At 45.0% G+C, this 22,196-nt stretch overlaps 1 protein-coding gene across 1 annotated transcript in view; it reads left to right on the plus strand.

Moving 5' to 3' along the window:
- Positions 1-22,196, plus strand: part of NAA25 (N-alpha-acetyltransferase 25, NatB auxiliary subunit) — a 1,586,429-nt gene that overhangs the window by 77,520 nt on the left and 1,486,713 nt on the right. Inside the window, exons 3-4 of the mRNA XM_069619501.1 lie at positions 13,037-13,175; positions 20,221-20,339. Coding sequence (XP_069475602.1) covers positions 13,037-13,175; positions 20,221-20,339 — 258 coding nt within the window. The remainder of the gene's footprint in view (positions 1-13,036; positions 13,176-20,220; positions 20,340-22,196) is intronic.

Here is a 22,196-nt window from a genome sequence, read left to right on the forward strand (position 1 = left end):
GACAGGTCATCAATTTTACATAAACTCTGTGGGTCTGATAGGAGGGTAGCGTGGAGACAAAAGTGCAAAGTACTTTGTCCACGAAATTGGACATATTTTCGAGGAGTGACCCACCCAGTGTCACTATGGGTCTCCCTGGAGGTCTAATGGGGTTTTTGTGAACTTTTGGGAGAAAGTATATCGTGGGGGTGACGGAGTGTTTTGTGAATAGAAATTTCACTATTTCTTCCTCCAAGATACCTGCGTTTTTCAATTTTGTTAGGAAGTCCCAGATTGTACTTTCCACTTGTTTAATGGAATTTTTTTCATACGTTTTTCATAGCATTTGACGTCATTGAGCGGTTTATAAGCATATTTTACAGAGTCCTGCTTGTTCATTAGGACTATGTTGCAGCCTTTGTCCGTGGTTTTAACTATATATTTGTCCATTTTGCATATGTCTGACAAAGCCTTTTGTTGTTTCCAGGGAACATTGCTTTTGATACGTTTGTTTATTTCGCCTTCCTTCTTTCTTGTTTAAGGTCATCAATGTATATTTCTGAGGCTAGTGGAATCTGCTTAGATCACATGCTGTGCATAGGCCGACATCTAGTGGAAGCTGCAGAGTATTAGTTTGTTTTTTGAAACTCGAAAATGGGCGTCGAACCAGGGCGTGCCAGTAATACTATCCCTAGTGTGACGTCCCCTGTACCCATGATCCCTCACGTGTGTAGGACCCTCAGATTGTTTTTTTCCACCATACTAGTCGGACGCATGTTGCAGGGTTCCCTTGGCTTTAGCCATTTATTCTTAAAATTATTGTTGAAAAAATTCCCTGTTTACTTCCACCCAAGAACATCGCTGGTGAAGATCGAGGAAACCAGCCGTCGAGGGCTGCCACGACGGATGTCGGGCCTTGGAAGGTCTCTGGCTCGGTCCTGTACAGTAGGGAGAGTGGGGGATGGTCATACAGGCTTTTTCCACCTTTTATTCCTACATCTACCCGCCCGCTGCCATTTTGTAACACATGGAGAGTACTCCTTTCAAATTGTGCCCTAAGTGTAACAGGAAGTTTCCCTGGGTGGATAAGCACAATACGTGCAATCTGTGTCTCCCACAAGACCATCCCGAGGCTACCTGTCGAGCTTGCAAGCTCTTCAAGCCAAAGACCCTTAAAGACTGCTCGACCAAGTGCTGGGCCCACTACGCCAGACAACTAGAGACCATGGACGTCGAAGGGACGTTCAGCAATGGCAGCAATGTCGCTGTATCGGATGGCAAGGGCAAAGGGGTGACTTTGGACACCTATGCACAGGCCCCCGACCCCGTAAGACTGGCCGGCGGCCACATTGTGGGGACAACACCCGGCAGCAAGAGCGCAACACATACCACCTCCACTAAACACACCAGCCCTGGCTGTGACTCGACACGCATGTGGAGCGATCGACAACGGAAGACACCAAGAGAGCAGTCCAACAAATCTGTGTCCTCTGGGCGTTCCCGTTCGCCTCATGACAAAGACCAACCATCCGCGGTTGATACAGGTGTCACGCTTTCAATAGTCCCTGAGGCCCGATTGTCAGAAGACTATTCTGACCTCTACCCTCAGTCAACACGTGTATCGTCTACACCAGAGATTCGATGTCCTTCCTCCAATACAATCTCCGAATCTCGTACCACCTCCAAATCTTGACGCCAGGCATCAAATCCCCCAGAGGCCCCTAAAAATACTGGAAAACATTCCTCTAGTCATGGGAAGTGGGATAAACAACATAGTCTTCAGAACACCATGTTCCTAAGGATAAACAGAAGGCCCCTAATTCTATAGGAAAGTCCAAGGCCCCTCACCCTACCACTAAAGGTAAAGTCATTCCTCCCACTGCCCAGGATAAGGACATGGAGGAGGAACCAGAACATGTTTTTCCTAGCTCCAGAGAATAGAATTCAGCTGTATTGATGGGGTCATGAGAAGGATGTCATTTATGGCGGACTTCTATGAAAAGGACCCTAATTACTTCAAAGCTATGCCAACACCCCGGCTACCTCTGCCCCTTCAGCTTGTTCCTGGTTGCTCCTATGTGGGCGAGACAACCATGGTATCCACACCTATGCAAACTGGCGGTGTACGACTCCCCACCCCCATCAAGCTCCCATGCCGGTACTACCTACTCTCCCAGCACGAGGGGCCATCCTCAGCCCAACTCGATGAACTTGCCAGCATAGCTCCTGAAATCATAGAGTTTGGACATCTCAATTTACCCAAGAGATGTATGGATACCTTGAAAGAGTCAAGAAAACCTAACACGAGGCACTGTTACTATGACAATTTGGAAACCATTTGTTATTTGGTGCCAGAATAAGCAAATCAACCCTGTTGATTGTACTCCTTCTAATGTTGTCACCTATGTGCCCCACCTACTGGATGCAGGGTTAGTGTTTAACTCACTTAAAGTGCACCTGCAGCTTTATCAACCTACACCACTTCCCATAACAAGGTGTCCTGGTGGAAAGTGCCAGTCGTCAAAGCATTTATGTAAGGGGTAAAAAGACTCCACCCTCCAATTTCTAACCACCACCAGGTTGGGACCTTAATGTGGTACTTTCTAAGCTCATGGGACCTCCCTTTGAGCCCATGCACAAATCTAGTCTCAAACACCGGACTTATAAAACTGCCTTCTTAGTAGCCATCACCTCCATAAGAAGGGTCAGTGAAATTCAAGCTCTGTCAGTGCAGGATCCTTTCTTTACTATTCACAAGGATAAACTGGTTGTACGCCTAAGTTCATTTCCAAATTCCATATTAACCAGTCTATTGAACTACAGGCCTTCCAAGAACCCAAAAGCTATGCTGAGGTGAAACTCGACACACTAGATGTGAGGAGGGTGGTCCTCTATGTAGACAAGACCGCTAAGAAAGACAGATCAGCTGTTTGTCTCCATAGCTCCAGGCATAGGGGGAGATTACGTCTCTAAGAATGCCATTTCTAAGTGGATAGTCGGATGTATCCAACTGTGCTATTCCTTTCAAATAAAACACTGCCTTTTACGCCAAGGGCTCACTCTACAAGAGGTACTGGAGCCACTCTGACTTTCATTGGAAATTACCCCTTGACAGCATTTACAAAGCAGCGACATGGAGCTCAATTCACACCTTTACCCAGCACTACTGCATTGACACTCATTCCAAGACAGATACTCAAGTGGGACAGGCGGTCCTAAAACACTTGTTCGCTCATGAACCTTCTCATATCCCACCTCCTCCTTCCACTGCTCGCTAATCTATGCACAGCATGTGATCTAAGCAGATGCCACAAGCCTCAGAAGGGATACATTACTCACCGTAATTGTATTTCTGATGCTTGTATCTGCTTAGATTCACATGTGCCCGCCCTTCCTCCCCTCTGAGAGAAGACACATGGATTCTTGTTTTTACGTATCTTATCTGCTTGGATACACTGTACTCTCGCTACTCCTCATGCTACCTCATGTCAGAAAAAATACAATCTGAGGGTCCCTACACGCGTGAGGGATCATGGGTACAGGGGACATCACACTAGTGATAGTATTACTGGCACGCCCTGGTTTGCCCCTTTTCCGAGTTTCGAAAAACAAACTAATACTCTGTAGCTTCCACTAGATGTCGGCTTATGAACAGCATGTGAATCTAAGCAGATACAAGCATCAGAAATACGATTACGGTGAGTAATGTATCATATATGTATGTATGTGTTTTTATCCGGTTTGTATTTTTAAAACCTTTTGCATTTAGTTTACAAGACTCAAAAAGAAAAGCAACTAGATTGTATAGTTGGTGCTTCACACGATATCTCCAAGATCAACATTTCACAGAATTATCGATTTGTCTTTGATTTTCTTAAAGATTGCTAACAAAAGTTTCACCAGAGCCAGTGTTAATCAGAGGCATTGTCCTCTTAGCAGTTCAAGACACCATTCTTCAGTTGTTCTACACGGGAATTTGCAGGTGATCTCCACCATTAGTTGTGTTCATATAGTGTCCATTTCAGGGCAGAATGAAACCAGGTGTTTCAAGGATTCTTTTGTATCATCTTGTTGACAGTCTGCATTTTTGAAGATGTTTAGATTTTGCATTGATTTTGTCTGGTAGGGAACAAATTCAACCTGAAACTCAAGTATTGATCTCTATGCAGCGCATTTGGAATCATTTCTAGGTATTTTGGTAGGGTGTTCAGTTGTTTTGATTCAATCCTGTGAATGTAGTTTCTTCTTGATTTGGTCCGGGTTTTCCGTTAAGGTCACTTCAGTTTCTTCTAGGTCTGCGAGAATAGCGAGTAATGGTATTTTCCATTCAGAGAAGGTTTGATCATGGCTCTTGGTGAGTTAATTCCATTGTGGTTGAAAACCAGTTTTTTGGGGTGGATCAACACATTTGCGGAATAGTGCTAATGATTTCCAATTTATTATTGCGTTAATTGAAGTTAGGCCTAATATCCGCAAGGCTTGGATCGGCATACTTCGTGGCATTCACAGCACTCTTTTCCAGAATAAACCTTCAATTGTTATCCAACTCTGGGAACGAAATTTAAACCGTTTCAGTGCCGTAGGTAAGAATGGGGATGACTTGGAGCTTGTAAAAGGCTATCTGAGGATTCAGAGAAAATTCACAGTAACTTTTCTGCAGGGTTCTGCCACGACTGGCAAAATGTGTTGCTTTAGCTCTTAGTTGGTCCAGTCTAGGTTTATTGCTCTTACTGTTGTTAATGCACAATCCTAAGTAAGTAAACGCTGAAACTTGGGATCTTTTCTCCGTCAATGTACCAGCTGTTTTTATTCTTTCCAGTATGTCTTATCACGGGATCGCCAAATGCCATCACTCTAGATTTAGATCGATTGATCTTTAGGCCATTATTATGGACATAAGTTTATAGAGCAGTTAGTTGACGTTGGAGGCTTACTGGGGTTTGGTCCAGTAGGAGCACGTCATCAGCGTACAAAAGGCGACTTATTTGTGCTCCTCCAATTTTGGGCGGAAAGCTGCCGATGTCCTCAAATGCATGATCGATGTCCGATGTAAACAAATTGAACAGAGCCCTGTTTTAGGCCTTTGTTTGTGACCATTGGTTTTGTCAAAGTCCCTGATTGATCTAACTGTATCGGAATAGTAGTGTCTGTGTACAGCTCCTGGATAGCTTGAAGGGATGAGCCCGGGCATCTCCACTGTGTTAACTTTTTTGACAATTTGGCTCTGTTGACTGAGTCAAAGGCTTTGGTTAGATTGATGAATGCAATACAAAGATTCATCCCATTGGTTCGTTTAGTTTGGGCCTTCAGGATGTTGGTTTATGAAAAGGTTGAAGGTGGTACCAATTGTTTTCACGAACCCACTTTGCCACCTATCGCGGTGGCCGGATTCAATACTCCAGCTGCTCAAGGTTTCCGTAACAAAAGTGGCTAACATCTTGCCCACTACATCAAGCAGTGCTACGGGCCGACAATTTGTCTGGATAGTTCTTGAGCCTTTTTTAAATATAGGAATTATAACAGCTGTTTTCCAAGATATTATGATGTGTCGGCTTTGGACTACTTGATGGAATATCAGCGTTATGATTTCCCCTCCATCTCGCTGCGCCTGGTATGTCCTCTGATTCCTGATCAGTTAATATTTTTGTCTCTTCGGGTCATTGATCTTCAAGTTTTACCTCTGTCTGGCCGCGGTTAAAGTTACTGGATCATCCGTCGTATAGCTCGTTGTTCCAGCAGTGAGCATTCAAGTCACCATAGATGATGATGTGTGGATTGTCAAACTCTTCTCTTAATTTATCCACATACAATGCCACTACCTTAGGGAAGTTACTTAGGAACTTTCTTACTGGATTCCAGTACACGTTTAAGATGATTACAGTATTTTTCTGCTTTCTGTGCTGTCCAGTTGTCTCACTGTGCATTGTATGTGTGGATTTAGATGCTTTTTATTTAACAGTTCAAACTGAATTGAATTTTTGATGGCAATAAGGAGCCCTGATTTTGGTCTGCCTCTGAGACCCTTGGAGGCAGGATTCAAGAAAACCGAATAGCCTTCCACAATTGGTGGCGTTTGGAGCCCAGGTCTCTTGTAAGCAAATCATATCTGGTTAGATTTGCAGTACCGTTCTTAGTGGTCAAATGGAGGAATCCTCTAGTATTCCAACTAGCTATCATTAGGGTTGCTGTATTTGATTCTAATGGATTGTTCATGTTTGCCGCAAACATGCCAGCTAGCCATCTCCAATGCTCAGCGGTTCCGTTATCTTCAGTCGGGTTGTTGGAGCCGGTGTTAGAACATTGCATTTGTTGATCCTGGGTGTAATTCGCCTTTTGTTGACTTTGTGGGTGAGACTGAATGCTTTTATCATGTTGAATCAAATATTCATTCAGTGCCTGTTTAGAGACTTACTTCGTTTTGATTGGGTGGTTAACTGGAATTTCTTGTTTTTTTAATTCAGTTAGGTCTATGTAACGCTCACCTGGTTCCCACGGGGGCGCTGGTCTAGTCCGGATTGCTGTGGCCTCTTCTAGCTTGATGCGCAGGACCCGAAACACCGATTGGACAGGACCTCCAAATCGTGCTTGCCTGGCTCGTAGGAATATCCTTTTGCAGATGAGAAAGGGGATTAACAGTCTGCAGAATAGTGTGCTAGCTCCCCCCTTTCCCCCTTCCTCCTTCGTTCCTCTCTAACTTCCTCCAAACCCCGGTTTAAGCTCACCTTATGGTTTGGAAGGATGAACTCTCCATCCTGCTTCTGGTGCAGGAGCGCGTGTTCGTCCAGTTACTTCACTGGTTCTCAGAATGGCGCTGGCAAAATCCACTTGACTTTCCTGAGCGATGCGCCGTAAGTATGAAAGTTCAAAGTTCAAGTGAGGCCCCTTTTATGTTGTCTTTCTAACCTGTGATCTGTCCTTTATTTCAGGTGCAGAATGAAGGCGATGCGTCGAGGGGTTAAACTGCCGAGGTGAGTAGTGATGAGGGCGATCCCTCTAAATGTCCTCATCATTCCCCAGAAATGTCTCTTGTCCTTCCCCCATAGGGGCCGGGGTACGTACCTGCCAACGGGGCGGCGCCGACCCGAAATGTGGAAGAAAAGCCGGTAAGTTTTATGGCTGTTAATCAGGCTTTGCTTCTGTGTTCCTTCTGCTCACCTTTTTGTTTCTTCCTCTCTCCCCTAGGTGTAGAGATGTGGTGTCCGATGCTGACAGCCGCGATGGAGCCGGGAGATGTCTCGAGGACAGGTGAGTGAAGCGTGGCGCTGCAGCGAGCAACATAATGCTTTTAAAAGGAAGTCTTTCTTCAGGGATGCTGGCGAGAAGATTCCGGATGCAGGTAAGAAGTTTGAAATAGTCCTTGGTTTTCACCTTTCTCTTCCCTTCCTTCCTTGCAGGTCTTCCAGGTTCGAGGTGGGCGTGGCTGGAGTCCAGGAGCAGACACGGTGAGCGTTAAGCTGCAGGAAGCAGAACAACGCGAAGCATGAGCTGCTGTCTGGGCGTGGCTTAAATAGCCTCCAAAGAAGTCCCAGGTATGTATCCTTCCCCAACTAGGTATGTATCCTTCCCTGGCCACGCCAGAGTGATAAAATAGTCCCTATGAAAAAATAGTCCCTTTCAGGTCTCAGGGAGGCCTGAAGCATGCAGCATGGTCTGCATCAGGTAAGTGCACAAAACGCCTCCCTTTATGAGCCTGGCGCCTATGGCGCCAGGACTGATGTCCAACATGAGCCTGGCGCCAGAGGCGCCAGGACTAAGTCCAAAGAGCCCTATAAGGGGCCGCTGGGCTTTTACCCGAGGGCATGATGCCTGCTTCCGGGGGTGCTGGGCCTGGCCTGGTGCTCCGGGGGTAGGCATCATGACAGTCTAAGCCCATTTGTCGCAGGTTCTGGGCTTCTTCCAATAGAACATGTTTAACAAGTTTACTAGTTAGATGGATTATTACTTTGTATGTGCGATCATCTTGTGACGTCAGTAGCCTCAGCCCTGGAAGATGGTGTAATAGTCTGATGACCTTTGCATGGTTCAGTGTCAGGCCGTCGTCTTCTGTTGTGATGCGTTCTAGCAGCATACAGAACATTGAGCCTCCCCTTTTTTGGGAGGGGAACAGGTGTAATGGACTCAACCTGTGGCTCAGTGCTAACCCCTGCATTTTTTCTTTCTTTAAGGCACAACGGTGAAATCACAACTGTCAATTGCTGAAGATATTTGCTGCTCAGGAGTGGTGTTCTTACAGTCAATCATGTGGTTATCAATCTGCTTCGGCCACTTGCTCTTATGATTTTTGATAATTTGGGCTGGTGTTGGATCGTCGAGAGGGATTGTCAGTAGTTTTATTTACGGCTCACCTTCAAATTCGTTTGCCGCTCTATTGGGTCTTTTAGTCAAACGCCCAGTTACAGTATGTGTCCTCATATTGCCTTCATCACTGCGAATGATGGGTTTCGGTTGCTAGAGCTGATGTGGAGCACCCCTGCTAGTTTCTTGGTCCACTTTGGTTTGTAAGTTTCGTCTTCATCTCGCTCTGAAACGGACAAATCGGGTTCGCACGTAGTCTCTTCAATGTGCGAATCATCTGAATCAGATTTTCCTGATGTCGTGCTTGAGTAGGTGGACAAATCCATTAAATTGGTGTCAGCAGTATCACTAGGTTGTATGGACTCAAGCGTCATTGTTCTTGTTACCTGAGGTTTATAAATTGTATCCTTCTGAGTTGCCAGAGGTATCTGGTGATTAAGACTAGGCCGTGTTATATTTTTAATTAATGTTTTACTTCCATTAGATTTTTGTCTTGTCGCGGCTGGCAGTTTCTTGGCTTTCTTACTTTGTCTCTTTAGAGGTTGTTGCTGTTGAGTTTGATCTATTCCTAGCTGAGTGATTGAACATTGGGCACATTGTCGGCCCTCCAGTAGTTTATCTCATCTTTGCAAGCCCTTCATCCTTTTGATTTGGAATTTGGGTAAGATCAATTGAGTTCGTCATTATGGAAGTCATTCACATTTGCTACTGTCCGTATACTGGCTTGCGAGTTCATTGAGTGAGAAAGCTTAGGTTGTGAAACTTGTAAATTTGTTGTTAGTGGAAGAGGCTTGTCTTGCGATACTAGTTCCGAGAGTGTGACACTTAGTTGAGTTGAATCTCACCAGGTTTTGTTATGGAATGGTTTAGGAATGGACTGGTGTTAATTTGAAGCTCAAATTGTAGATCTGTTTGTACTGCAATGGATGTCCCTTGTTGTTGTACCATAGAAGGAAGGGGTAATGTTTCAGTGAGTTCTGGTGGACGCGACAATCTTCATGCTTGTTTTTCCTTTATGATGGGGTCTACGATGGTGTGTAGTAAAGTTGTGACTTTATCTTCGCTCCTGTGTATGCTCTGTTGGACCCCACTTACAAATCCTTCTACGTGTATCGTTTTTGAATGAAGCATGGCTAGCACGGTTGTGTGGTCCTTTATCTATTCTGCAATTTCTTCATACAGCTTCATAAATGGTGCTACAATAGTTGTTAATGTTGAAATCAATGTGAACTCACGATTATCTGGTAAGTTACCTTGATTTATTCCTTCAGTAATTGTTTTTTCTTCTGTGAGTGTTGTTTTGGAGCCGTTGAATTTGTCTTGCTCAGTCAGTGCTTTTTTGAGCTCCTGACCTGAGGTTTGATTCAATGATTTATTTTGTTGGAGCTGCTTATCTTAATCTGGTCAATTTGATTAAAATCTAGAGGCAGTCTGCGTTGTGATTCAGACCAGGATCACATTTCGTGATTTTGTTTTTGCAGGATCTTGCTGCTGGGCCAGATTTGTTTGACGGTTGGTAAATTCATCTCTGGGCTCCATACTAAATGATAATTGTGATTCCAGCAGTAGTTGATCAGAGATTTCTAAATAGCCATTATTACAATTGTTAGCGCTATTGGTTTTATTAAAGGTGCCAACATGCTCCATGGGTATGCTCTGTTAATAATAATTTATCATTTATATAGCGCTACGAATCCTCAGATATCTGAGCGCTGCTTATTGCCCACGGTGTGTGGTGCTCATTTATCGAGCTTGGAAAGATGAAAGGCTGAGTTTGGCCCTGCCGGGAATCGAACCTGTCAGCAGACTGTGCACAGATGTTAAAGTGAGCGCGCTACTTGTTGTGCTATCGAACCAGGACAGTGTTTTGAAGTAGTGGTTGGGGCTGCTTCCATTCAGCATTTTCATAATGGAAAAAGTATTCTGATTCTGAATCTGATTGTGGCTTTAGAGACATTGGTTTCCACAAGTTGGATATGTTTGTGCGTTTCGCAAAATATTTTGCTGCACGCTGTTCGTGAAATTAGATTGTGCTTTCATTTAAGGTCAAGTTTACTAGTTTGTTTAGCGTTTGAAATTGAGCCCTAAGAAATGGACTTTAAGACTGAGGGCTCAGAACACAAACTATTTAGACATTGATCTTGTGGTTGTTGGTCATTGCTGCTGTGGTAGGGAGGCTCAAAAACAAACCCCCATACCTGCCTAACATCTGGAATTTTTCTGGAGACTCTGGAATTTTAGCCATTTCTCTGGGTCTCCGGAAAAGACCCTGCAATCTCAGGAATTTTGTCATTCTTTCCGGGTACCCTCATATTCTCCACCTGATTGGCTGCCGCTGGTAGCCAATCGGGTGGAGAAGTGGGGGGACCCGGAAACGGTGCGAAATGTTTGTCCCTACTGGCTGCACTACTATACGAGGCTGCTACTGGCAGCCAGCATTCACTGACTTTTTCTTTCCCTTGCCTCAATGCAACCACTGACCTTCGTAATAATACTGCTTTCAATCCATGTCATTGGATTGAAAGCAGCATTATTTTGGCTGCGGCACCACATTCAATGTTATAGTAAGCAAAATGAAGGTGCCACCGCCGCGGTATTAATCTCCCTCATCTCTTCATATTCTCTTCATGCCTGCTGTACAACATTGCACATATTATTCACCATTATTAGTCATCTAGGCAAAATGCCTCGAACGTGGACTAAAAGTATAACACTAGCAATACACACCAGGGAGATCACAAGATGTCCGATTACTGTATATTAGCCATGCTAGATATACCAGCTAAAATATTTGACAGAATTGTTGACAGAAATTTGACAGGTGGGTGGGGCGTGTGGACAGAGCCATGTGGAAATGGGCAGAGTCTCGTGTGGCTGTGCGCTGGGTATAAATCTTCAGGAATTTTGATTTTCAAATGTAGGCAGGTATGCAAATGCCTCTGAAGTACGCTGCACAACGGTAGCTTCATTATCCGCTTTACCGGAAGAGGCTGCGGCAGCCGCCGGGGCACTATAAGCGCAGCCACCGACACCTCGCTTACCGTGGGTGTCTGATGATGCTGCGGCGACGCTGCCACCATGCAAATCATGGGCGCCCACAGCCTCCCGCAGAAGCCTGGCCGCTGCCGTCCTACTCTCCCAGGTCCAAGAACCTCCCTCCAATAGTGAGTAGAATTTTGCAATTGTTTTTTTTTTTCTTTTTTTTTTTTTTTGGCGTGAGGTTTGCACATTTGTCCGCTGAATCCAAATAGTTTACAATTGTAATTTCTCTGATAGATTTCTCTGCGTACGTACGCAAAGGAGGTTGTGGATTTGAATTAATCAGAGGTTGTAAGGTAATAAGATGTGAACAAGTTGATGCAATGATATCGACTTCAACAATGAAGGGTGTTGATTAGTGCCAGGATTTTGAAATGTGGAAACCGCAGTTCTTGAGTCTGTCATGTGTGGCTTTTCCGCATTTTCTTCCACGGTATTTGAAACAAATAGTATGTTATGGGAAGAGACGCTTAATGTGTCAGTGTGTCACCCATGGGAAGTCATGCTGTTCATTACATACTGATGTAGTTCTTAGTAATTGTTCATCATGTATATTGCATAGTCGTTTGTCCTCCATTAGGGCTGGCTCAGCAGTTGGGAGGTCGGGGGTACTGCACTAGCCTCTAAATCAGATAGCATCATAGAGCGTGGGGGTTCCAGTGGGGAAACAGAGGTTTCGAGGATTTAAACAGTTAAACTCGTAAGAGAAAGAAGTCAGACACACCGCTCAAAAGTCTGAAGGACTGCAATACGGTCCACCTCTGTCCACCTCCGCGTTATGGTAGCTTGTTTTAAACACCTCCCCTCTAGTCAGCAAAGGTAAGAGTAGAAAGACTCAAATTCAGTCACTGGTCTCTCCACTGCAAGTCTGTCCGCCTCTGTACAGCTCTGTCCGCCTATACAATTATGAACTTAGCAGCGCTGCTGGTCATTGTGCAAAAGAAACCCCCTAAGCGAACAAGACTGGATCACAATAGTTGGGAAATTTGTAGCGCTAGATTGGATAGCAAACATTTTCAACCAAGTGGGAACTGGTATTGTCCTCCTTTGCATGATGATTTTAGGGAACCATATTGCCCACAAAGATTACGTATACTGGGAATCGACTGAATCTCACTTCTCAGTAATCCTTCTTGTAGTCTTGCATCCCAAATGAACAAAAGGTGGGAACAGGCGAGGAGCCAAAAGGGGTTGGTATGTTGTATGTTTCTATAACTGAAAATGCCAATAAACACAATTTAAAAAAAACTGCAAGCACAAAGAAATTATGAACCAAGGGACGTTGTTGCTTTGAGCTGATTGATGGGTTTATGCAACGTTAATTATAACGCTCAGTCCTATGGAAGTTGACTCTTGAGCTGAATTTTGATTTGCTGTTGGATTAAATCATTTTTAATGCAAACCACATATTGTATTTGGTTATTATCTTCAGTGGAAATGGTATATTTATCACTGCTTGTATTTGTCAGTTAATGTCTTGTCCTTTGAATGCATAGTCAAAAACTGGAGTGCAGGGCTCAACACTTTGCTGACCTATCGGATCTGTTATTTTTTCTAAACTGCCAAGCGTTAAAGTTGGGATATGCCATAGAAGCATCCTCCTGTGAACTTTGCTTAGAGTTGTATGCAGAACTTGAAATGTATATTTGTTCACTAAGGTTTTGGGAGCCATTTATCCCTATTGAATGTTAAATGGCTATGGTTGAATTTGTATATTTCACAGGTTTTGAAGGCAATTGGTTTGCAGAGAACGGGGAAACAAGATGAGGCATTTGTTTTGGCACAGGAAGTTGCTGCTTTGGAACCCACAGATGACAATTCTTTGCAAGCTCTAACCATTCTTTATCGTGAGATGCACAGGCGTAAGTTGTTTTTCTAATTTTAATATTGTGTAATTGATTTTGTTTGACCTTACTTGTATTATAATGTATTATGAATGGCAAACAGTGGCTTTCAGGAGTAGGGGTGGAGTTTGCTCTTAGAGGGAGGTTATGCCTTTTTGTCAATCTCTAGTAACTAACAAAACCTTTCTAACTTGTCCCTTTTCTCCCTGTAAAGTTACGGCCTGTAACCTTTGATACTTGAGTTTCAGCATTTCGTTTATCAAGTAATTTTGCTATCCAGATACGTTGACTCACGATGAGTACACGATCCTATGAAATGGGTTTCTTATTATAAGCAAGTAACCCCCTACTGTTTGACATTTTATGAGATTGCATCGCAACATGGGACTGTTAATGGCAACAGTTGGAGCCATGACTGCTGGCATCAAACCATTAGACTTCTTAACGTAGTGTTGGAGTTTAAAGATTTGTAACTAGTCTGTTGCTCCTCTTGGTGCCATGTAACATTTCGTTTTCTGTGATTTTTTTTTAATAATTCATTTAACAATTTCAGGATTGTCTGTTATTTCAGTGGGTCAACTCTCCCATTGTCCTGTTTTCATCAGGGCTGGGGCTGTGCTAGGAACTTTATAGTTGGTTATTGATCTGTGTGTGTTTGTTTCTACTATTTTAACACCCTTGCCTCCTCCTTTGTGTCTAGCCCTGTACTTTGAAATGGGTAAACTGGAGGAACGTACACTGTATGGGAGTGCAGTTGTCACTACAATAGTGAATAACTGTTTCTAATTTTCTTGTAGCAGTGCAGTTGGCTACAACTGGAGGAGCAATGCTACAGAAAATATTAGCAGAAAGCATTCAGGGACATTGAGCAAGAGCGGGAACAATGTTTTTTGGAAAACTCGGGGGTCATCAGAGGAGTAAGACATTTTTGTTTTTGTACATCAAAAAGTAGCTATGCCCATCATTGCATGTTAAAATGTCAGAATGGAGGTTTGCAAGAGTGGTACTAGGGGATAGACGACTAGAGAATAGTCTGACTGCATACCACCTTGTCATCCTCTTTCACTCCTTGTGTGATTATTTTAGTGTTATTTTTTTTTTTTGATATTTAAAGGTCAGATAGGTGAGAGATGATTGTTGATGTGTAATTAAACAAGTTGGTGAATTGTAATTAGAACGGATTACCATTCCTCCTATAACTGTACTGTTGTATCAAAGTAGTTTACGTAACTGAGGGTTGATATCCCTGTTCATTTTTATTTTTTAGTAATTTTTTAAATTCTTTTGCATGTATTTTTAACAAACTGCCCTCCCAATCGGGAAGGGTCCTCAGTCGGTAGCAAGTGGTGCAAAGCATTTTCTTTCACAATTCCAACTTTCCCTTCCCAACTAATCAGCTGCCCCACTCTTTCAAAACCTGCCTTGAACCATGTCTGGAACTGCGACGGCTCCTGAATCTCCCTTATGAATTGGGGAGCCTAAATATGACTCTGGCATGAAGGCCAGGTTTTTAACCCCTTTCATCTCTTTTCTTATTCTATAGTGCCCTTAGCACGCCTATTATATTGTGTTGCAGTACCTTGCGGAGCACTTTCCTCAACGGTGCACAGCCATTCTCCCACTCACAGGGCGGAACATAAAATGTTCAATCTCTACCCAGCGTTTCTCTTTACCCATTTCTCGATGTGGAATAAATGCCCAAATTTCGGCTGCTCTAATAGGTATACATGTCCGGTAAGGCCACGCCCCCATGTGTTTGGGCTGCATCAATATCTTCCAGGCCACCCTTTGCTTCTGCCCTTGCCATATAAATCCCATCATCTTACGGGTGAGTTCTTTAAAATGTTCGTCTGGCATTTTTATTGACCGCATATGGTATGGGCAGAGTATCTTAGGCACTAGTTTCATCTTGACTGCGTTCATGCGGCCTAGCCAAGGATGCGTCAGGGAAGACTAGGTTTCTAAGTCCGAGAAGATCTTGGCGAGCAGTGTCAGGAAGTTTGCCTCATATAGGTTACTTTTTGCGTTGTGTTCTATATGCATACCATACCTCCCCAGACTCACCAGACTCACCAATGGCTGCCTTGCCGAGTGTCTGAAGGGGAATATAACTGATTTCTCACTATTGACGTTCAAGCCTGCCAGCCTTCCATATTCCCCTAGTACTTGAATGGCTTTGGGTATGGATCTTTAATGTGGAGTAGAACATAGTCTGCATAGATTTCCAACTTGTACTCCTTTTCCCTAATCATTATCCCCCTTATTTCTTCACATCTGAAGTGTATTGCCAGGGGTTCGATGGATGGAGCGAATAGCAGGGGGGACAGGGGCAACCCTGTCTAGTGCCCCTAGTCAGGTAGATTGAATCATGGTTTCTGCCCTTAACCACCACGTGGGCCGAGGCGGATCTCTATAGATGGCCTGTATGCCCTTCAGAATCCTAAAACCAAACCTCACCTTTCGTAGAACAGCGCAAGAACCTCCACTCCACCTGATCGAACGCCTTTTCAGCGTCTAGGCTCACCAGTACGCAGTCGGCTTCCTTGTCTTACTCGCTTTCTATTAAGTTTAGTGTCTTGCGCATTGCGTCAGATCCCCGTCTCCCCACTATAAAGCCCACTTTATCTGGGTGGATCAGATATGGCATAATCCTTTCCTTCCTTGTCGCCATCATTCGCCTATACTAGTTTTAATATTTTTTTTATTTTTTGCATCCAGATTCAAAAGTGATATCGGGCGATAGGATTGACAGTGTTCTGGGTCCCTACCTTATTTTGGTATCACTGTGATCAGGGCTCTATTAAGGGAGGGTGGGGCCAGGCCCGTTTCAAGAAAGTGATTAAATACTTTAACCAGGTGAGGGCGCAAAATAGTTGAATATTTCTTGTAGAAGCCAATAGCGTAGCCATCTTCCCCTGGGGGCTTTCCCATTAGGTAGTCTATCAATGGGGTCTTGCACTTCTTCTGGCGTAAACTGGCTCTCTAGGCATTCCTCATCTCCCACTTTAAGTTTCACCATATCTATAATACCCAGGTACATCTCTAGCTCTTCACTCCCTTTGGCATCGCTTGTGTAGATAATATTTTGCAAAGCATTGTTATTCCCTTGGGTGTGGTCTCCAACCTGCCCTCTACGTCCCAGATCCCCACTAACCACCTTTCCGCCCTCTGCACCCTTAACAGTGCCGCTAGCATTGCGTCTGCTTTGTCTCCCTTCTCATAATACTTCTGTTTTAGGAATTCATTTCCTAGCTCCTTCGCTAGCCGCCTCAACTCCCGGTGTTTCTCCTGTATATTCAGCAGGTCCTTTTCATCATACACTTCCATACCAGTGCATGGCTTCTTCACTCTTAGTAATGTCCTCCCGCAGTGTGTCCTCCCTTACCTGGCGTTCGCTTTTCTTCCTTGCTCCCTCTAGCATGGGAAGGCGTCGCCTGGTGGCCTTCCCTGCTTCCCATATTGTTTTAATCCCCTACGTTGATATGTAAGTATTCTGGGATGCCTTCCCCCCCAATCTCTCAGCAAACCGTGGGGTCTCGCCAGAGTGAGTCGTTGCAACTCCATTGTGAGTCTGTCCATCTCAACCCTGCTACCTCTATCTCCATGCGGAGCATATCGTGGTCAGACCAGCCTACTGTGCGAATCGCATGTTGACTAATTCTGACTCTCTGTGCCCCATTGACCAATATGTAGTCAGTTTGTATATATGATGCATGTGGCGCTGAGTAAAAGGTATAGCCCTTCCCATTGGGGTGCCTTATGCGCACGTCTATTAGACCCCTACCCTTGATTCTGATCCCGAAGTCATCTGAACTTGCTCGATTCAAGGGTTGTCTTGTCTACATGGTGAATACTGTGTCCACTGCGGGGTCTGGCCAGGAGTTGGACTTGGCCCAAAATTGTTAGGTCTGTGTCGAGCCATCACCTCATTCTGGGCACATATGTTGAATTCCCTTTGGCCCTGCTTCGGAGTATACACTGATGCCAGAACTACATTAATCCCTTCCAGCACTCCCTGTAATATCACTCGCCTTCCCTCCATTCGATAGCATTTCGAAACATGTAAGAGCTGTAGATGCTTCCCGATGGCAATGCCCACCCCTCCTTCCTTAAGGCGTTCCTCTCCAGCTTTTAGTCTGGTTTCTTCCGGTAAAATTGTCTAGTGCCTCTTTATGGAATTCCTGCATCACCAATGACATTTTGGTGGGAGAGTTGAGGCCTTTGACATGAGTGCCTACAGGTAGCCTACGTTCACCCCCGTTATCTTTATCTTGTCCCTGCCATCTGTTATCCCCTGACCCACCATCCCATGTCAGTGTCTTCCCATAGCTTCCATTTGGTGCCCCCACCCCCTTGTTTCTCCTCTCCCCAAAACCCTCCTGTAACCAACCCCGAAATCCCAGAACCCAAATAACTTGTGAATCCCATTGGGCTCCAATAGCCCCTATTCCACCAAACCTTCCTAAGTTGACTTGCCGAGAAGCCCTGACTGGTCGGGGCCACCAGGGGAGTTGTATACCTACCCCTTCCCTCTCATAAATCAACTTTGCAACAGTTGGGCTCCGAGCAGCGAGCATATTTTTTTCTTTAAACTTCATCCTAAAAAGGCTTCAGAGAATGTTTTGTTAATGTTCAAATCATTGGTTTCAGGTTGATTGGGGGAGTGGGGGGTTTGATGTGTGGGGGTGGGAGGGAGGGAGTGTTTAGCTTTCTGAATTTGCGACTGCCTGGACTTTGATTCTTCCCCCGCCCCCTAGGCCTTTTTTCCTTTGGTATTTCTGCACCTTATTCCATCTGGTGCATTTCTTGGTCCTTTAGGTGGCTAGCGCCCCTTCTGCCTCTTCTCTTGTAGTGATGCAGAACTCCTACGTGTTTTCAAATGTGAGGGAGAAGGGGAAGCCCCATCGGTACTTTTTTTATATCGTGCTCTCGCAGCCATTGGATCAGTGTCTGGCAGTCTCTACGTCTGGCCAGTGTAAAGACAATCGGGTCTTGATATATCGCCACCTTCGTCCCTTCGTAAGTCAGCCCGTTACCTCGTCTTCTCCAGGATCTGCACTGTCAATATAGTTGACATTTAGCCAATATAGTGCGTGGGCCTCCCCGGGGGCCTCTGGCTCTGTCAAACCAGATTTCTGCCTCATCATTGGTCTACCCTTCGAACAGCGTTTGCAGGATGGATTTGACTTTTGCTTCCAGTCCCGGGGCTCCTTCTCCTTCTGTCTTTTACCCCAAGGATCCGAATGTTACACTGGCGCTCGCGGTTCTCAAAGTCTTCTACCGTCAGGAATGTTATGTATGCCCTCTCCTCTAGTTCCTTGAGGCGTGGGTTATCCTCATTTCTCGGTGGTCTGCTGACAGCTGCACGTGTTAGTCCCTCCACTCTGTCCTCTAATTTTTCTATACGGCCTCCCAGAGCTTGGAGTGAGATCTGGATGTCGCCTCTGATGGACCTCACTTCTCCGATAGGTGCCGTAAAATCTGCTTTTGTGACTGTCTTTTTTTTGTTTCTGAAACCATCCCTTCTTTTGTGGGCCCGGTTCTATCCTCTTGTAGGCTTAGTCTCCTGGCCACAGCGACTGGTAACATGGGGCAGTACAGCGCCCTACTTTACAGGCTTCTGTAAAGCCTGTAAAGCCTTGTTTGTTCCATTAATTTTATTCCCTTTCGTGGATAAACAGTGGGTGGTATGTGGGGAACTCCTCTGGTATGTTCCTTGGTCCTGCTGGTGTGTGGGGCATCTTTTCCATGTGGGGGTGTCGTGTGGTCCCCCTCCTCTCTTCCTCTGCTGAACGTAAGGTCTTGCTTCAAGGCACGTGGGGGGGCACTGATCTCACTCTCTCCAGCCCCATCGGAGTTCTTTGGTTCTTCTCTCCCCACGCCACCTTCACCCCTATAGTGGTGGTATGCACCCGGCAAGAGGTTGGGGGGTGGGCAGCACTTCTGCCTACCTATGTGATGCCGTAGTGCAGGCTGCCCCTCTTCCTTTCATGTGCTCAGAGTCCTCTGTATCTCTGCCAGCTCTGTCCCTCCTTCCTGTGTCAGAACAGTGAGGGATGCAGCCTGCGATGTCTTCCTCGCTACTGCGGCCGCTCTCAGTGGGAGGCCTCCTCTCGTCCTCTTCACCAGGGGGAGGTCCTGTTGATCACTTCCTCAGCTCTTTTTACTTCAGGGTTGCGCTCACGGACTCTTATCCCTCAAAGTTGCAGTCACGCTCGGATTTCTTTACACCCACCCACTTCTTGGGAGATGCGGTCATCCTCCACTTCTCAATGCGGGCCTAGCTCGCTACCCCCTTATCTCTCAGGGGAGGAAGCCTCTCGATCCTGCTGCGTGGAGTCTCCTTATGCCCTGGGGATTCATCTTCTACTCAGGCTCTCTTGCTGCCAACGTAATCTGCTCGCTGCTCAGCTGTCCTACTTTACAGGGGGAAATCTGTGCAAAGCCAGTGTCAGGCAGTCATCTTGCCTGCACCCCTTAGTGGTCTCCCTGTGTTGAATTTTAACAAAGTAATTGTACCCAGCTGTGTTAACAAGTTTCGCAATTGAGGGGAGCTGGTTACTATTTAGCTCCTGCCTGTAGCCTAGAATAGCCTGCTTAGCTTGACACCAACAGGTACCAGGAACTATCTTTTGGCTCCCTAGGCCAACTGATGGCAAACACACCTGTATATTTAACTCTCTGCATTTAGGACAATTAATAAATATACATTCTGACACCATTATGTTTGCCTCTTTTATGGGAGTTAGATTTGTGAAACGCTATGTACTAGCTCCTTGTTCAACAGTGGTAGCGCCTGGTCCATGGATAATGCTAGATACCCAGGAGCTGCTTTTAGCTCCTGCTTATCCAATCTTAATTTCTAACCCTGTGTTAATTTGGCAGAAGCCAGGAAAGAAAGTTTAGATTTTACAAGTGCCTGTTTGAGGATGCTGTAGTGTGCAGTGATGACCTATGGCTCTTTAACCAATGGGCATTTGAATTTTTTTTTCATGGATTTTAGTCTGCCTTGTTTGTTAATTGTTTAACTGTTCAATAACATCTCTTCTTTGGTTTGATTTAGCGGAGTTGGTGACTAAGCTGTACGAAGTGGCTGTCAAGAAGGTGCCCACTAGTGAAGATTATCATTCGCATTTATTCATGGCCTATGCCAGGGTTGGAGAGTACAAGAAAATGCAACAGGTACGATATGTCTTAATAATGCTGTTCGGCCTATGTTCAGCATAATAAAAAAAATGATCTGTATGACTTTAGTATCAGTTTTAAACGCTTGGTGTGCCCAGAAGTCTCTCTCCAATATGTGTTAATGCTAAATGGGCTTGCTTTTTTTTTTTTTTACCCTTTAGTAGGGGGTTCTGAAGGAGGCTGCCTGCTGGAACTCTTTCTTCGCATATTGCTTGGGTTCTGAAATATGCTGTTAAATATTTTAAAAGCTTCTGTACTCATACTTGTGAAAATGAGCGATTTATGATGCACTTCAGGTTTTTTTTGTTTATGTAGTGCCTGGTGCTGCCTCTGAACTGGTTTGGAAGCCACACACCTTGTGCTGTATAAATCCCAGTAACGCAGCATTTGTAATATCTTGCTTTGACGAGGTCATTTCATAGCCATAGTTCGGAGTGCAGTGTCCGGATAAAGACTCTTGGTGGGATTTGCTCTGGACTCCAGGATTCGCTCCGGACTTATTTTGAATTTTGTACACGTCTGCCTAATGTTCCCATGTTCCCTATTTAGCAGGGATGCAAGCCAGTATTTCATCTACCAGCAACCTTGCCAATGTAATAAACTATCAATGGTAATAGGTTGTTTGTAATTGGGTGGTGTGTAATTGCTGTGTCTTCACCGCAAATCTTCAGATGAGCACAGTTGCAGTTACTCTGTAGCTGTATTTAAATTGATCAGTATTAAAACTGTGACCAAAGGAATGGATGGTCACTATTCTGGAGTGCCAGTGTAACATAGCGTACTATGAGAAGGGCGGTTTCCTAGTTTTCTCATTGCGAGCCAGTCTAGTTTCCAGTGAGCCTAGCCAATATCTTTGGTTTAAAGTACCGACGGTCGGTATCTTGTAGGGGAGGCACGCAGTTTTATACTCTGTCCTGGATGGGTAACCCATGTAATGCATGCAAGGTGATGTGGTCAAACTTCTTATGAGGCGAGCTGCTGCATATGGGCGGATTTCCTTTTTTTATTAATCTGTTTAATAAATGTAAACCTGACATGTAAACATGACAACAACAGAACTTTCTCCCCCTTTACCTCTCCCTGTGTTACACCTTAAGCATTGCTTTGCCCCCATTTGTCTAGCCCCCCCTCCCTTCGATCTCCCTGCTACCTTCTTTCCAACTCAGAAGAATCACAATTGTCCTGGGCAAATTGTCTTGCGAGCCATGGCAGCCTAATAGTCTTATGACCCCCCCCCCCCATGGCCAGTCCATGAACTTTTGCGAGCTGGCTCAATGCACTCCTCCTCCTCTCATGGAGGGGGGCTAGTCTGGAGATGTATGAAGGTAGTTAAGGAGGGTGCGCCACTGCAATACCAGGGCTTCCTAGTCCTCTTCCCCCTTCTGCCCTCATATTAGTCAATTCTGTCGTTGCCCATTTTAATATATCTTGGACCCATTGCTGTAACTGCAGACCTCTAGGGCTCTTCCATATAATGGCCATATGGCGCATCGCTAAGACTAGTATACCTCTTTATTCAACTGCTTCTTTTCCTTTTCCACCCTGGGAGGAGTCCCAAAAAACAAACGTGAGTTGTGCTTTCTAGTTGCCTACCCAGCAGGGCATTGACCTTCTCTGTCACCGCCTGCCAGTAGGTCTCTGTGCGGGCAAGACCACACTATGTGCCAAAAGTCTGCAGACTCCCCTACATCTTGGACAGGTATGCAGGGGTTTTTAATCTTTCCTGTGCGATTTCTACAGCGTCATGTATACCTTGTGTATGATGTTGAACTGAATATAAAGCGTGCGTTCCAAGAAGCCTCGGTGATGCCAGTACATGCCGTTGCCTTTGTTTTCCACCAGCTGTGTTTCCAA

This window comes from Ambystoma mexicanum, chromosome 10 (assembly GCF_040938575.1).
Source record: "Ambystoma mexicanum isolate Mex_15411 chromosome 10, UKY_AmexF1_1, whole genome shotgun sequence".
Taxonomy (NCBI): Eukaryota; Metazoa; Chordata; class Amphibia; order Caudata; family Ambystomatidae; genus Ambystoma; species Ambystoma mexicanum.